Consider the following 18,260-nt stretch of genomic DNA (forward strand, 5'->3'; position numbering starts at 1 on the left):
ACTCAGACCCTCAATAACAAACCCTTTACTAACTGAGCCATCTACCTATCACAAAATATGTTTTTATTTGTTTTTTTAGGTAGTACTGGAAATTGAATCTTGGGTCTTTTGGTTGCTAGACAAGTGTGTATATGTGTGTGTGTGTGTGTGTGTGTGTGTGTGTGTGTGTGTGTCAGAGATTGGACTGGCTAAGGATGATCAGTTGAAGGTTCAAAAACTTTAGATTAGATGTTCTCAACTTGTTGGTCACAACTCCTTCAATATAAAATGAATTTAGGTACTAATCTGCCATGTTGCCAGAAAGAGAATATCTTTCCCACTCAACATCCCCTAGCTACTAAAGGAATCTCTTCAGAGCATACCTGTCTGTCAAACAAAGCTACTTACAACCCAGAGGCCATAGCTTCTACCAAATACTTAACAGAAATAATTATACTTAATATAAATAAGAAAAATGACAAGAACTACCCTGTCATAAACATATCCTCCTTCAAATTAGGTAATTCTTACTAACCTGTGTCTGTTGCTTCACTTCAGTCAACATTACTCTTGCTTTTCCTCATTACACTCATCAGTCCCAGAGATTATCTGCTGTGCCTCTGTCTCCCCAGGCCCAAGAGATTCAGCCTCCAGAAGAGTATCCAGTGTAGGCAGATGCCAACCCCAACCCCAAAGCAGGAGGAAGTGCAGGTAAAGGTGTGCGCCTCACCTGACCCTCACCTGAACACATTTCACATTGATTCCAGGGCACACAAACTTCCTCCAAATGAGGTTAGCTCTGCTGTCTCCGCAAGTGATGGGGTACACAATTTCAGCCTCTAAGTTCTCCCCCTCTTCAGCCATCTTCACTTCTCACAGACACATGGACAAGAAAAAGTAGAAACAGAAAATCAGTTACAAACTTTCCAAAGCATTTCCTACAAATGTGGAAAGCAACCACCAACCTGGAACCAAACTGAGATCCAAGAAGGCCTGAAACAGAGCCCAGAAGTAGGTGTTCCCATCAATCCCAAGGAGAATTTCAAATGAATCCACAAAACAGACTAAACTAGTTATCAGTAACTATTAACCACTTATAAAACAATTAACTCATTAAACAATGTCCAACTGAAGAACCATTTTAGAAAATAAAAATCAAGCTATAGTTGAAACACTATTAGGGAAACAAGTCTAGGTATTCCAACTCTTTAATCTGAATGACACAGGTCTCACAGATATTAAAAGAACACCTCCAATCGCTCACTGGTCGTCAGAGGAAAGAGGGAGGAGTTAGCAGCAAGACAACAAATTCAAAAGAGAAAAAAGCTACAAGATTTGGGGTGACCCTTCTTTCTTTTTTCCACCAGTGGCTGGTAGAAGAAGCTCTTATTTCAGATACAATGTGACCCTCCCTCTTAAGATGACCCAGGACCTAGTCTCTTATATGTTGGGGAACAGCCCAAACAAGGGCCTAGTTAGCCTTGGCTGCTATCTCAATTGCCAACTGTCCCGTCTCTGCAACCAACAGAGTAGGCAGAAAGCATCCTTCCCACCTAATATAGCTTCCCAGCCAACAGGGTTCCCTACCTAACACGGCTTCCTTGAGCTGTGAGGAGGCTGTAAAGGCAGCAGCAGCTGCAGCTGCTGCATTTTCTGTTTCCATGTTATCTTCTGTCAAATCACCCCTGTTAGACAGAAAAAGAACATCAGAATCACGAAGTGTACATTTTGTAGCCTTTAGCACATCTACAGTGTGGAAGAATGACTGTCATTATTGACAAACCAATTATACTTTTTTAAAAAATTATTTATTTATTCATGTATGTGAGTACACTGTAGCTGTCTTCGGACACACCAGAAGGGGGCACTGGATCTCATTACAGATGGTTGTGAGTCACCATGTGGTTGCTGGGAATTGAATTCAGGACCTCTGGAAGAGCAGTCAGTGCTCTTAACTGCTGAGCCATCTCTGCAGCCCCCATTATACTTTTCTAACTTCATTCAGAACTTGTGGTGGCTATACAGTCAGAGGAGGATGAACAGAAAGTGCCCATGCCACCCTCAGGAGAAGAGGTAGTTTGCATTATCGTTCCATTTTCCTTGCCTCCAGTGCCCAGAATGGCATGGACAAACAAAGCCAATGTGGGAATTCAAAACCCTTCTTCTTTCCTTAGTAAAGTTTTCTATTACCAATATAGTAATTTCATACTATTACCAAGGTTGCTAAAAATATAAAATTTACATAGCTTTAGAAATCAAACTCTACTGAGCCATATGCTCAGAAAACACAAAATTTTTAAAAAGAGAAAAAAATTCATCTTGACCAACCCTTATCTTATACCAAAATAAACTGTGAACAAAACGAAAGCAAAGACAAATGGTGAAACTATAGAGTACCGAAAATTATTTAAAGGAGAAAATTATTATTAGTAGTTATAAGATGGTAACAGTTTCTCTTAACATACAAATCCAAAACCACAATAAGGATACCCTTAGATTAAAATTTCAAAACACCCAAGGATGCCTCCCAACTCAGAGCACCTACCCACCATGCACAAAGACCTGGACTGATTTCCCAGTAACACATAAAACTGGGCACAGTAGTACATCCTGCAATCCTAGAAGTCGAAGTAACCAGAAGTTGAAGGTCATCCTCAAAAATACAGTAGATTTGAGGCTAGCCTGGGCTACAAGATCCTATTTCAAAATAAACTATCAAAAATAGAAGCCAGGGCCGGTGAGATAGCTCAGCAGGTAAAAGCACTTGTTGCCAAAACCGACAACCTTAGATGAATCCTCAGAACCTAGTCTTCTGAGCTCCGTATGTACACTGTGTGTGTGTGTGTGTGTGTAGGGGGATTACTCTAAGTTCCAGAGAAGCCTAGCCTACTTGGCTCATTCTAGACTATCTGTTGCTACATATCAAGACCCCACCTCAAATGTCCTCTAAAATTAAAAAAGAAATTAATAAATAAAATTAGGAACTAGAGAGATGGTTCGAAGGTTAAGAATACTTGCTACTTTTACGGAGGACCTTGGTTCAATCCCAATCACAACTACCTATTACTTCAGTTCCAGGGATTCCAGTGCCCTCTTCTGACCTTGATGAGCACTGCATACACATGGTACACTAGAATACATGCAGGAAAAGACACATATAATACATATACAATAAAAATGTAAAACTCTATCTCTTTGTTTTGTTTTGAGATAGGCTCTTACTATGAAGCTTTGCCTGGCCTTGAACTCACAGAGATCTATCTTTCTCTGTCCTCCAAATGCTGAGATTAAAGATATATATCATTACACTCCATAAATAAATAAATAAATAAATAAATAAATAAATAAATAAATAAATAAATAAAAGAGAGATAAGGTCTTGGGTTGGTGAGAAAGCTTGATGACCTGAGTTCAATCCCTGGAACCTATGTAAAAGTGGAAAGAAGAACCAACTACTCCAAGTTGTTTTCCAACTTCCACACAAATACCATGACACACACACACACAATAAGCTAAAAACAAAACAACAAAAACCCCTTTTAGTATGGGGGAAAACTCCATAAGTTTTGTTGTTATCTTTTCTTTTTGAGACAGGATTTCTCTGTGTAACCCTGGCTGTCCTGGAACTCACTCTAAAGACCAGGCTGGCCTCTACCTCAGAGATCCACTTGGTAGTGGGCTTCATCGTTTTCCAGTCATGGTGAGGCAGAATATTGTGGCGAGTAGACATGACAGGGCAAAGTTGCTTCCTGTGCTGGGATTAAAAGTCTGCACCCCCATCACCCAGCCCTATAAACAACTTTTTAAAGAGAGAACACAAGAACAGTTGGAGGGCAATCTACCAAAGTCCAAGACCAGAGCCACCAGAAAGCTGTGAAGAGATTGTAAGGCAGTTGAACTGTAACAGTGACCCTAGGGAAAAAAGCAGAAGCCACATGGCCTTTTCTAATCCAATGTCACTTCTATATTTACCACAGGTTACCCCAAATCTGAGGAGAAAGGCTGGTTATGACTTTTGGACAAAGTTATGCAAAGGTTAGTGGGAAGTGTCAGAAAATACAGTATGCCCAAAACATATACATAGGGAAACATCTAACCCAAATACTTGGTGGGCCAGGGCAATCAGATCTCTGTGAGTTTGAGACCAATGTGATTTACACAGAGTTTTCCAGGACAGCTAAAGCTATAGAAAACCTGTCTCAAACACAAATAAATACATAAATAAATAATAATAATAATAATAATAAAGAAATAAGAAGGAAGGAAAGAAGAGAAAAGAAAACAAGACTCAGTGAAAAATGCCACTTGTGGGCACGTGTGTGTGTGTGTGTGTGTGTGTGTGTGTGTACGTGTGTGCGTGTGCGTGTGTGTGTGTGTGTCCTACTTTACCAATAGGATCTTAAACTATGTCAACAAAGCAGGAGGTTCACACATGGATTCATCTCACAGCCACCCAAAACCAGCCCAGCACACCAGCTTCCTGCCTGAGGAGGAAGGCAGTGTCAGAACTCCCAAGCAGAGGCTGGGTCCTTAGTCTACAGCTGGCAGCAATACATACATATGGAGAAGACAGTCTCCTCAAAACACAGGCCAACAGGGCAGGCAGCAATAATTAATAGTCATGCTTCCTCTTAAAAATTCACTGTCCACATGTTAGTGAGTCAAAAGCTTACCTGGGCTCCAGGAAAAGTCAAGTTCAGTATGACAATATCATGCACAAGATGCAGTAAAGACAAAAGCCCAGGGACCAAGTCTCTTAGGAGAAAAAACAGTAAGTCCCACAGCCTCCAGCTCTGCCCTCATGCTGCCCCTTGTCAGGGACAGGAACTGTTCTGCTCCCTCCTCACAATTCTGTCTATAAGTGACAAAGGAAAGATTAAATTTGATAAGTGTGAGCCAGGTGAGCTAGCAGCGGCACATGTTCTTTATCCCAGCACCAAGGAGACAGAGAGGTGAATCCCTGAATTCAAGGCCAGCCTGGTCTACAGAATAAGTTCTAGGCTGGCCAGGACTACACAGAAACCTTAAACCGCTCCCCAACCCCATCCCAAATAATTTGGTTAAATGTGACTTTTTAGCCAACTAATTCTCAATAAGGACATCTAGAACAAGAGGTGATAAAGAAAATATTTAGCTCCCATTGTTCCATTTATCAAAAAAGGTATCACCAAGAGATTTAGAGCCATATTGCAGTGATGAGCCATCGCCCTAGAATCTCTGTTGATCCTGTTGCCTGATGTACTTGGTGCTACCTTTGTACCTAAAATATGCCGGGTTCAATCTTAGGATCTTATATGTGAGAAACTCTTGAATCTCACCCCTACACCTGGCATACCAAGCTGTGCCACTATAACCTAGAGGACCAAGGCTGAATTCTTCTTACCCATGAGGAGCTAGATTCGTTGTTACAAGCACTGTCTTCACTTCCTCTACACCACTGCCATCAACTGCAGTGTCTGGAGTTGTCACAACCACTACCTCCTCCATGTGGACGCTCACATCTGGGGTTGCCATGGCTCAGAAGTCAGCAGTGTCACTTCTCCAGAGTCTGAAGTCCTAGAGCAAACAAACAGGACACACGTTACAGGGTCATTTCTACACTTGTACAACAGAATCATCAAGGGCTGAGGTACAGCTTAATGGCAGAGTACTGTCTCCTATGTGCCAGGCCCTGGGTTACATCTCCACCACTGAAAAAAATATTTTTTTATGATGGTGGTAGTAGATCACCATCATATGCACCAAATTCAGAATGGATGTCTTCCTCGCTAGAGGACTAAGCCTCAAGAGCCTGGAGATACACCATGCTCTATGCCAGGCCCAGGATGGACTAAGTCATGAAATGCTGGAGTATGCACAGCCAGAAGAAAAAAAGTGAAGCCCTGAAGTCAGAGTGGGACATGGTAGAGGCAGAAAGAACATAGAGACAGGACTATACACACACAGCTACACAGGATCTGAGGTGTTGTCTATGTGGACCTAAACTTACATGGCAAAAACAGTGACTTTGAGTACTGACATACAGGGCAGACCGATAAGATGGTTAGAATCTATAATGAATCACCAGGGAAGCTAAGAAACACATGTGCATTTGTTGTTTTTTCCTTGTGACCAGCCACTTTAAGCTTCTACTCCCTCGACCTCCTTGCCATGCTGGACTGATTGCACCTTGAGCTGTGACCTGAAATAAATCCTTTCTCACTTAAATTGCTTTTGTCAGCGTATTTTATCACAGCAACAAACAAAACTACAAACAAACAAACAAAAATGTAAGACAACCACAGTTACGCTTCAGTCTAGCCCATGGACAGTATTCACAGGGCTGGTACAGAGGCTCTAAAAATGGAGCTGTCCACAGCATAATAAAGGCAAAATACTCCTTAACCAGGTGTGGTGGCACACAATTAATACAAGTCTTCAGGATGCTAAGCAAAGAGAATCCCAAGATTGAGGACAGCAAGTATTACAGAGTGAGATTCTGTCTCAATCAGGGCCTGCCAGATGGGTCAGGGAGTAAAAGCTCTTTTTTACTAACAACACTGACAACCTAAATTTGATCTCTGAGAGCTACCTTAGAAGAGAACTGATACAAGTTATCTTCTGACAACCACACATGCACTACATAATGTGCATGCACATGTCCATGAGCACTCACTCTAAGTAAATAAATTAATACAATTTTAAAATGTTTACAATAAACCATTTGGCCTGACCAACTAGGTCCAGCCCCTACTTTAGAAAAGATGTCTGCACGCTGTGAGACTAAAACACCAACAACTTCATACAGTAACATTAAAAGTATACAGATGTAATTTAAAACTGCTTGATAGCTGAGCACAGTGGGCAATGCCTTTAATCCTAGCACTCAGTAGGCAGAGACAGGCAGACTTCTATGGAGCTTGGAATGAGTTCAAGGACAGCCAGGACTACAAACAGAAACCCTGTCTCAAAATATTCAAACAAACAAACAAGTTGACATACAAAGAACCAGGAAAAACAAATTATTCTCAAGGTAAAATAATTAAGAGACACTTACTCCAAGATGACTATTATAGTCAACAGACATGTAGACAACTAACTACACCACCCTCCAGAGTGAGCCAAATATACCTGCACAGAGGTCTGGACACAAAACGAAGTTATCACAAGTAAAGATTCTGAGAATAAAACATAAGCAGAACTGTAGATACTTGAATGTAGAATGCTTTCTTAGTATGCTCTAGGACGGGGTCCAATCTCAGCCCCACCCAAAAAGTGTGTGTGTGCGTATGCGTGTGTGTGTGTGTGTGTGTGTGTGTGTGTGTAAAATAAAAGATCAATAAAAAATAAAAACAAAATAAAACAACACTGGATGAGATCCATGATTGCCTGGAGACAACAGAAGAAGCTAGGGCCATAATGCAAAGCCTCAGGAATTATCCAGTCTGAACATCAGGGAACAGGCTGGAAAGCAGGCTCAACTGAGCTTCAAGAAAGTGTGCCAAGACCATATTCTGATGTGTCTGTCACTGGAGTCCTAGAGCAGAGAAAAAAATGCATTGTGCTGAAAAAAAAAATACTTTAAGATACACTTGCTGAACATAGCCAGGTGTGGTTGTGAACATTTACATACTTCTAACCTCAGTACTCATGAGGAAAAGGTAAGAGGTTTACCACAAATTCAAAGCCAGCTGAGTGACAGATCAGAATTCTGCCTTAAAAAGGGCTGGAGAGATGGCTCAGAGATTAAGAGCAGTGACTACTTTTCCAGAGGTCCTGAGTTCAATTCCCAGCAACCACATGGTGGCTCGCGACCATCTGTAATGGGATCCAATGTCCTCTTCTGGTGCATCTGAGCTACAGTGTTATTCATGTACATTAAATAAATATATTTTAAAAATTGCGAGATGTTGCCTAAATTCAGAGAAAGACAAACATGTATTCCTAGAAGGTTGGCAAACCTTCATGGGCATAGTCTAGTCAGAATCAAGCTGGGAAAAAAAAAGCTATAAGGGCTCCAAGGTAAAGAACAATTTATTTCCTTTTTGGTCCTAGGGAACAAACACAGGGCCTTCTGCATGCCCTCTTTCTACTTTTTAGAAAGATATATTTATTTATTTTTACTATATATATGCATCACATGGGTGCCTCAAAGAGGCCAGAAGACAGCATCAGAGTCCCAGGAACTAGGGTTACAAATGGTCATAAGCTACAATGTGGTTGCTAGAAGTCAAACCTGGGTCTCTAGAAGAGAAGCAAGTGCTTTTAAGCCTGAGCTGTCTCTCCAGCTCCTTGTTTTTACTTTTTGAGACAAGGTCTTACTAAGTTGGCCAGGCTGGCTTTGAACTTGCAATTTTTCTATCTTCACCTTCAGAATTGCTGGGATTATAGGCAGTGCCAATAGACACTACAAAGAATATTTTTAGTGTGCTAAAGAAAGTAACTGACAAGCCAGACTTGATGGTTTACGTCTGTAATCCCAAGATTCTCAAGACTAAAATAAGGGGATTACAATGAGTTCTAGGCCAGCCTAGAACTAGGCCAGCCACAAAGTAAGATCCTGTCTCAAAAATAAAAATAGGAAAAAGGAAGAAAGGAAGGAAGGACAGATGAGTTGATGAGTGGACAGGTTACCTACCCAAGTATGTACAACAGGGCCAGGTGTTCAGCAGTAGAGGCACCTCACACCAACCCTGGTGATCTGAGTTGGGTATCTAGGACCCATATGGTGGAAGGAAAGTACCCATTTCCTCAAGTTGTCGTCTGACTTTAACATAAGTGTTGAAGTATATGCACACATGTGCTAAATAAATAAGTAAATACATGTATAAAACAAGGGGCAGAGATAGGCTTAGTTAGTAAAGTACTTGCTAACACATACAAGATCCTGGACTTGGTTCCCAACACTTCATAAATCAGGCATGGTAGGACATGCCTGTAATCATGGCACTTAAGAGGTAGAGAAGCAGAAAGATAAAAAGTTCAAGACCAGATTCATGAGACAGCACAAAATAAGAAAAAAATGCATACTAAGCTGGCTCTAACTAGGTTGGCAGACCTGCAGTCCAAGCTAAAGGAGAATTGCTTGAGTTCAGGAACGTGAGAAAAGCCTGGGTAACAGAAAGAGACCTGGTGTTAGGGAAAACAAAACCAAATTACAGTTGTATTATAGCGGAAAACAAAAATTGTGTAACATTGTCTGGTATGCAAATATATAGAGAACACTACCTAAGGGTGGGAAACTACTATGAAAGGGCAGGAAAGGAATGTTCTACATAGTAACCTTTGTGCCATTCTTTGTCAATGGCAGTACATTCTTTTATGTAGGCAGTGAAAAATACAGGTGTATAGAAATCCTTTCTATTCCAGACAGTGGAACATTATTCAAAATTTTAAAAAGATAAGCTCTCAAAGGGTTAAAGCTAAACGGCATGAAACAAGCAAAAAGCACAAATTACTCAGTGAAAGAAGCCACATCTTGTAGGATTTTCCTCTCTGACATTAGGGAAAAGCTACACTATGAAAACAGTAGTTGCTAGGCGGGAGGGGGGGGACATGGACGGACAGTGAAACAGAGGCTATCTTGGGTATCAAAGTTACTCTTCACTATACTACAAAGGCAGGTCATATAACCATGTGTCATTGAGCCCTACTACAAACTGTGGGCTCTGAGTGACATGTCAGTATAGGCTTACTATCAACTGCAGCATAGATTCTGTGTAGTTTCCCAGTAAGAGAATCTGGGGAAAGAGTAAGAACATATAGGAATTGTTACTGTGACAAACTTCTCATTGTATGAGAATAAAAACAACTAAACTGACTGATAATTTAAGGATACAGTCTGTCATAGTTGGAAGCCATGGCCACAGAAGCATGAGGCAGCTGCATTCCAGTCAGGAAGTAAGAAAAATGGTGGTGCTCTGCTCCCTTTCTCCTTTTTTTTTTTGTCTAGGACCCCAACCCATAAAATGGTGCCACCCACAGTTACAGTGGGTCTTCCCACCTCAACCTAAGCTTCCCTCGGTTTCCTAAGTGATTCTATATCTTGTCAGGTTGATATTAACCACCAAGGGGAATCTGTGCCTTCCTCTCAAATTTGCCATAAGCCTACACTGCCCTAAAAATTAAGCTACTAATTTTTAAAAAGTGAGAGAGATGAATAGAAAATAAGAATATATAAAGAACAATAATAAAACAATCTACCTAACTTCAAGAGTGAGTAAAAAACTAGATTAAACATGTTTTTATGAAAATAGGAAAATATTTTTTATATTTTTATAAGAATGGAAAATAAACATATAAAAATATTCAGCATGAGCTAGGAATGAAACTTTGCTGGAAATTTTCCTAATTGTACATAGTCCTGGGCTCTGTGTCTAGTACATCAGAGAACTGGGGTGTGGTGGTGCACATCCATAATCCAGCACAAAAGAAGCAGAGGCAAGAGGAAGAAAAAAACCGAAGTTCATGATTGTTGAATCCTACAAAGCAAGTTCTAGGCCAGCCTACGATGCAGGAGATTGTGTCAGAAGGAAATGTGAGGGGAGAAAAAGAAAGAGAAGTAGTGTCATAGTTTGTATATGTGTGGCTTAGGATGTAGCACTATTTGGAGATGTGGCCTTGTTGAAATAGGTGCGTCACTGTGGGGGTGAGATTTAAGACCCTCATCCTAGCTGCCTGGAAGTCAGTATTCTGCTAGCACCTTTTAGATAAAGATGTAGAACTCTTTGCTCCTCCTGAACCATGTCTGCATTGATGCTGCCATGTTCCTGCACTGATAATAGACGGAAACTCTGAACTTGTAAGCCAGCCCCAATTAAATGTTGTCCTTATAAGAGTTGCCTTGGGGGCTGGAGAAATGGCTCGGTGGTTAAGAGCACTGACTCCTCTTCCAGAGGTCCTGAGTTCAATTCCAAGCAGCCACGTGGTGGCTCACAGCCATCTGTAATGAGATCTGATGCCCTCTTCTGGAGTGTCTGGAGACAGCTACAGTGTACTTATATATAATAAAAGTAAATCTTTAAAAAAAAAGTTGCTATTCACAGCAGTAAAATGCTAAGGAAGAGAGGAAGGACAAAGAGGGAGGGAGGGAAGGGGAGAAAGAGAACTCAACAACAGGTGGAGGAACATGTTTACTAAAGCCTTAATGATGTGCTTCCACTACCTACAAAAAGGAAATAACAAGAAATTGTCAATGAGAGTTGAAGGATAGTTCAGCCATTAAGAGTATTTGCTGTTCTTGCAGAAGACTTAAGTTCAGTTTCTAGCACCCATATCAGGTGGCTCACAACTGCCTGTACTCTAGCTCTAGGTAAATCTGACACCCTCTTCTGGCTTCCTCAGGCACCTACATGTATGGGGTGCACATATATACAATCATGTGCACACACAAAAAATGTTTAGAAAAATAATTTGATAACAACCATGAAAGAGCTGAGATTCTTATAGCTTCTTTCTCCCTGGAAGACTTAAATAGTCCTATTACTCTGAAAACGGGTCTGTTATTTCTTATAGTTAAATGTACTCTTACTCGACATTAAAGAAACCATGTGCGAATGACAGGAAGAGTCAAATTTGTGGACAGAATATAAAACAAAGACAGAGTTCACTGAGGACAGGAAGGGGAAGTAGAGACTTACTGTTTAATGGTAAAGGGTTTAATAGGGGATTTTGAAAAAGTTCTGGAAATGGCAGATAGATGGATACATGTATTTTGTCATAGTAAAAATTTTGGAGCTTTTATCATGGAGTGTGGGGGGGTGGGTTTTAGACAGTGTCTCACTATGTAGCCCTGGCTGTCCTGGAACTCACAGAAATCTACTTGTTTCTGTCTCTCTACCTGTTGGAATTAAAGGCACACACTACCACTGCCCAGGTAATAAAAGTTTTTTATATGTGTAACCTGCAAAACTGTTCAATGGATAAAAACATTTACTACACAATCCCCATCACTTGAGTTTGGTTCTCAGCTCTCACAGTGGAAGGAGTGAACCAATTCCCAAAAGAAGTCCTTTGACTTAAACATGTGCATCATGGCATGCATTAACATACTACACTTGATACACAATAATAATAAAAATAGAAAGGTTTCCTGGTAGGTAGACGACATTCTAGTGGATAGCCTACATCCAGAAGTATATGGGTGGCATAAACTGGAGTCAATGGGCTATTAATTTTTTAAACAGGGGGGACAGGGCTGGAGATATGACTCAGCAGTTAAGAGCACTGATTGTTCTTCCAGAGGTCCTGAGTTCAAATCCCAGCAACCACATAGTAGTTCACAACCGTCTATAATGAGATCTGATGTCCTCTTCTGGTGTGTCTGAAGACAGTGACAGTGTACTTATATAATAAATAAATAAATAAATCTTTTTTTTTTAAAGGGGGGAGGACAGTAAGCTGGGGTGATAGAAAAATAGGGATGATTCTGGGAGGATTTGGGATAAATAGTGATCAAAATACATTGTATAAAGTTCTCAAAGATTTACTTTTTAACTTGTTTGTTTGGAGATGTGGTTTCTCTCTGTAGCCCTGGCTATTCTGGATTCACTCTGTAGACCAGACTGCTCAGAGATCCACCTGCCTCTGACTCTCAGTGCTAGAATTAAAGGTGTGCACCATCACACTAGGCTCAGAACTTAAAAAAAGAAAAAAAAAAACAAGATTATTTATATGTGTACATATTGTGTCATAAAACATTGAAGTCAGAGAATAACTTGGTGGAAATAATTTTCTCTTTCCACTTTGAGAGTCCTAGGGAATCAAACTCATGTTGTCAGGCTTAGCAGTAAGAGCCCTTACCCAATGATTCCTAACCTCAGAAATTTCTTTCTTCTTTTTAAGACAACACCTCACTATTTAGCCTCTGCTAACCTGGATGGAACTTACTATGTAGAAGAAGGTGGCCTTGAACTCTCAAAGATCTACCTGCCTCTTGCTCTCCAGTATAGAAATTAAATGTGTGTGAGCTATCCTGCCTGGCTCATAAGTTGTCGTTTCTCATAAGTGTTACTGACTAGCACTCACCAAGCAGCAAGAATGTAGTAGTTCTCAAACAGATTCCATTTTCACAACCACTCTCCAACCCTCTAAGATTAAGCCTTTGGTGGCAGAACCAACTAACCAAACAGCCAGTAACAACGCATCTGCTTAGAAAGCTCAAATTCTTTGTTAAATCATATATCCAACTCTTATATCCCCAGCACTTTGTTTTAAAGAGAGAAGGGGGGAAAGGTGTGGAGGGGGATCTTGTTATGTTACCCAAAGTAGTCTTAAACTTGTGATCTTCCTGTCTCAGCCTTTTGAAGGCTGGAATTACTGATGTGTATCACCACCACACCTGGCTCCAACCTCAGTAATTGAGGCTTAGGAACTTCTTTGTTTTTTTAATGTTTAAGATCTATTTATTATGTATGCTCTGCTCCAGTGACCTGACACTATAAAAGGGGCTGCTTGCCCCCTCCTCTCTCTTGCTCTCCTGTCCTTACCCCTCCTCTTTCCCTTCCCTGCCCCCCCCCCCCCGCTCTCCACGTGCTCATGGCCAGTCTCTACTCCTCTATTCCTCTCTTCTCTGCCTCTACTACCCTCTTAACTCCTCCATGACTTGAATAAACTCTATACTATAGCATCGCATGGCTGGTCCCTTAGGGGAAAGGATTCCCAACATGGACCCCCCCAGAGGTATCCCCCTCGCCTCCAGGCCTAACTGCACCTCCATGGGCCACATGCCCTCCCCCCACTCTCTTCATCCTTTTCCTAACAAAAGGTCCTCCATCTTTTTCCAGGTAAATATATATGAATATAAAAGCTGATGATTTTGCATCTTGCCCACCCATCTGCACCTAGTTTGAGTTCTATACGAGGCCGTTGAGTAGCTGTTTCCCTCTTGATTTATTTTCAGTCGTCCTCTTGCTGATTTCTTTTCAGCTTAAGATCTATGAGCTTGTGATTCTTCCCTGGTGGAGAGGTCTACAAAGTCATTGGGCAGCCCATAGCTCAAATAAGGGCTAGGCTGGACTGTGGGGTTCACTGTACAATGGAAAACTGGAGAGTCCTGCTCCTGAGCATCCCCTTCATTGATTTCACCTTGTAGATTATTCTCAGATGTTAGAAAGAATAATGCAAAACCTTTGGATTCCCCCCAGTTAACTAAATTACCACCTGTAAACATGCCAATCAATAATCTTGGTTCTGGGTAGAACTTGGGTCTCTATAAGATTCCCATGGGCCAAAGGGAAGTAAAGGTTGACTTGTGGGCTACTAATCCTCAACAACATGCAGTCCCTGTAATATCCCTAACCCAAAGACCCAAGAAACCAGGAAATGTAAGCTAATCAAAAGCAAGGATGGTTGCATGGAAGCCTTCACAAAAAAAAAAAAAAAATAGAAGAAGAAGAAACTAGAGGTCATTTTCCAAAATAATCACAAGCTGGTAAAAATGAGTCTTACAGAGGATTTGTTTGAGTTAAAGTAAGAAGGAAAATCATCTAGAGCAAAATCCGCAAAGAAACACACTGATTTTACTACAGAGAACACACTGTATATACCTAGAACGTATCTTTTGCTGTTTGGGGAGAATAGGGAACACCAATGCAAGAGCTGTATGCCTCCCGCTTGTGCACAGGTCAGAGGTGTTGGCTCTCACCTTCCACTTTGTAGCAAAACAGTATCTTTGTTGTTCACAGCTTTATATGCTAGGCTACATAGCCTTTGAGCTTTTCAGGATTCTCCTATCTCTAGCCTATTTCCCTTTAATTGGGCTAGGATTACAGGCATTGCTGCTATATGTCCAGCTTTTATTCGAGTTCTGAGGATGTGAATTTATGTTCTCACACCTGCAAACCAAGCATGCTTACTCACTGAGCCATTTACTTAAGCATGAGATACAACTATTAGAACCACAAATAAGGCATTACTTCTCTTTCTGGATTTAAAAGGTATAGAAAACCAGCAACAGAGGAGGAAAACAAAAAACAAAGGAATTAAAAAGAAGTACTAAAACAGAAAGTATTTTCAAAATTCAGTGGCAGAGTACTTGTCAAGTCTGCATATAAATTTATGAGGCCGTAAGTTTCAACCCCAACGCTAAGAAAAATATTCAAAATATTCTTGAATACAACGAGCCTTTTTTACTATTACTCAAACATAAATCTGGAAACTATCCAACAGATAGTTTAAGATCCATTAAGTTGGGCTGAAGAGATGGCTCAGTGGTTAAGAGTACTGACTGCTCTTCCAGAGGTCCTGAGTTCAGAACCAAATGGTGGCTCACAACCATCTGTAATGAGATCCAATGCCCTCTTCTGATGTGTCTAAAAACAGCTACAGTGTACTTACATACAATAAAATATATAAATCTTATGAAAAAATCCATTAAATCAAGGTAGGAGTCTCCATTGTAAACATTTTCAGCTACAAGTTTCCAGAAATCCCCATCCACAGAATAGATCAATTGAGGTCTGTAGAGACAATCTTCAATTGTTTCTCAGGCAGAAAAGCTACAAGAAATTCATGTACACTGGCAGGCATCCTATTTCTGAAAGTTTTTCACTAATGTGTGTTTGAGAGTTAGGCTTCAAAGACCATTAAATAAGCCTGAACAAACATTTTAAATTTCACTTTGAGCCAGGTGGTGTATACCTTTAATCCCAGCACTCAGGAGGCAGAGGTAGACAGGTCTATGAATTCAAGGGCAACCTGGTCTACAGAGTGAGTTCCAGGACAGCCAGGACTATACAGAGAAACTCTGTCTTAATAAAACAAAAATTGCATTGACCTAGACATGATGAAATACACCTATAACCTCAGGAGGCTGAAGCAGAAGGATTGCTACAAGTTTCAAGTCAGCCAAGTGTACACAGTAGCATAATCCTGTCTCAAAACAAATAATGATATAAATATATCATATATATTATAATGTCAGCACTTGAAAGACTGAGGCAAGATATGGCTATGTCAACACCATCCTGGAGCTGGGCAGTGGTGCATACCTTTAATTCCAGACAGAGAGGCAGGCAGATCTCTGTAAGTTTTGATGCCAGTCTGGTCTACATACTGAGTTCCAGGCTAGCCAGAACACAGAGAGATCCTGTCTCAAAAAAGAAAAAGAAAAGTCCTGGGTTAGTTCCAGGCTAGTCTTATTTTTTTCTTTTGTCTTTTTCTTTACAGCCCTGTATGTCTTAGAACTCACTCTGTAGACCAGGTTAACTTTCAACTCAGAAACCCATCTGCATCTTCCTCCCACATGCTGGGATTATGGCCCTAGTCTTAGATATTAAAACTGTCTACGGAAGCAGGGAGAGGGAAGAAATGTAGGATACAGTAAACCGTACCATATGGCAGGCCCAATCCATGAGTTTGTGTCCTGGCTAGTCTGCGGCGTAGGTTTGTTTTTCTCAGTGCTCTAAATCTCTCTCTCTCTCTTTCTCTCTTTCTCTCTCTCTCTCTCTCTCTCACACACACACACACACACACACACACAACACGTTTGGCTTTTGCAACACACACACACACACTGTCGTTTGGTTTTTGCATATGTCCAAATGGCATGTATGTATGTGTACTCCAAGATGTCTTCCCAGAAAGTTTTACATACTTCCTATGAAGAAACAAACTAAACAGGCAGTCATGTCATCAATTTAATTTTTAACTCATTAAGAATGATAATTGGAACTGTTGGGTTTGAAATGTTTGCAAGAAAGAGAAATTTGGCTCTGCAGTGAAGTTACCAACTAAATATCTAAAAATGTAACTAATCGTGACTAAAATTGGACCACACGATTCGGTTCCCAGCAATAAAATTATCCATTCAATTCAATATAATTCCCACCAACCACACAGTTTTACAAATGGGCACCCATCAACGCCGTTCCCACCGACAGGTCCACACTGACATGGTTCCACTGATGATGATTCCCTATCCTTATGATCCTGGCCCCTACACATGGGTCTCTAGATTCAGTTCTATGCCAGAGGTCCATCAATACAGGTCCCACCAAAGGGTCTACGCCGGCACGAATTCCCACCCAACCTTTCCACCCTCCCTCAGAAACCCGATCCATTTGGTGCCCACCGATGGGTCCCAAACAACACCACTCCCGTCTAACCGCTCCCCACTCCTCCAGCCCCTTCCGCCTTGGCTTTCCCTGACGATCGGACCCTGCCTCCGGCGAAGCCAAGATGGAGGCCGGAAGCGAGCCGCCTTCGCGAGCCCTCCCGCCAGGCGCCCGCGCCCGCCCGCCAGCCTGACGCCGCCGCGCCTGACGCCGCCGCCGCCCTCGCGCGCCCGCCGCCCCTCCCCCGGCCTCCCCTCCCCCCGCCGTAACGTCCTGACGCTCCGCAGGGACCCCTGACTGGACGGCGGCGCGTGAGCGGCGCGAGAAGCCTCGCCGCGGGGGTGCGCGGGCGCGCCGATGCCGCTTACCTGGGCCCACACGGGCCTGCTCCGGCGCCCGGCTGTGACGGGTGCGGCGGCGGGTGGCGGTGGTGGCGGCCGCAGCCTTCGCTCCTTGTTGGGGATTCGGCGGCGGCGGCGGCGGCGGCGGCGGCTCGGGCGCGCGCTTCCTAGTGACGCAACACCGAGGCCGCGCACGCAGGGTCCGGGCGGGTCTGGAGACTTATTTGGCGCTCAGCGCGGAAGCGAACAGCGTGGTGAGATAATACCCCCCTAGGCCTCTTGTGCGCCTGCGCATGTGGCCTTGCCTGTCTGCCCAAATGGTTAGATGTTCTTCTGTGGTTCAAGCCCAGGTTTGGGCTCCACTAGGGAACCGAGCATCCCAGGTGTGTGCCCTGCAACCCAGCACTGCTACGACAGACGCTGTCCTAGAACTCAGTGCGGACGTTCTTAACCATTTCGAACAGAATCGTGTTTATTTTTTTAAAATTGAATTTGCTTTCTCAACCCACCTAGTGCCGAGAGGTATTTTCATGCGGTTGACCCACTGACACTGCAGCAGGTCGTCCAACACGAATTAAACTTTAACTATAACAGACTCGCTTTGTAGATTAGGCTGATGTGGAACTCAAAGAGCTCTACCTGCCTTCTGAGTTCTAAGACTAAAGGTGGGTGTCACCATGCCCAGCCCATTGTTTAATTTTTAAAAAAGATTTATTTATTTTATGTATATGAGTACACTGTAGCTGTCTTCAGACACACCAGAAGAGGGCATCAGATTCCATTACTGATGATTGTGAGCCACCATGTGGTTGCTGGGAATTGAACTCAGGACCTCTGGAAGAGCAGACAGTGCTCTTAACTGCTGAGCCATCTCTCAAGCCCTTAAAGTTTTAAATGAAAGTTAAAA

The 18,260-nt window shown here is 42.1% G+C and overlaps 1 protein-coding gene across 2 annotated transcripts in view; it reads right to left on the reverse strand.

Annotated features, from left to right (window-relative positions):
- Nucleotides 1-17,494, reverse strand: part of GMEB2 (glucocorticoid modulatory element binding protein 2) — a 30,369-nt gene extending 12,875 nt beyond the window's left edge. Inside the window, exons 1-4 of one of the 2 annotated variants that reach the window (XM_080924727.1) lie at nt 17,381-17,494; nt 5,363-5,535; nt 1,567-1,664; nt 721-848 (exon numbers count right to left, since the gene is read on the reverse strand). In XM_080924727.1, the coding sequence (XP_080780853.1) occupies nt 721-848; nt 1,567-1,664; nt 5,363-5,493 (357 nt within the window). In that variant the 5' untranslated portion in view covers nt 5,494-5,535; nt 17,381-17,494. Of the gene's footprint in view, nt 1-720; nt 849-1,566; nt 1,665-5,362; nt 5,536-15,947; nt 16,046-17,380 lie in introns of those variants that run through there. The other variant, XM_080924728.1, reaches the window with a different exon arrangement.
- Between the last annotated feature and the right edge of the window lie 766 nt (nt 17,495-18,260).

Source organism: Micromys minutus (genome assembly GCF_963924665.1).
Source record: "Micromys minutus genome assembly, chromosome: 11".
In the NCBI taxonomy this organism is placed as follows: domain Eukaryota; kingdom Metazoa; phylum Chordata; class Mammalia; order Rodentia; family Muridae; genus Micromys; species Micromys minutus.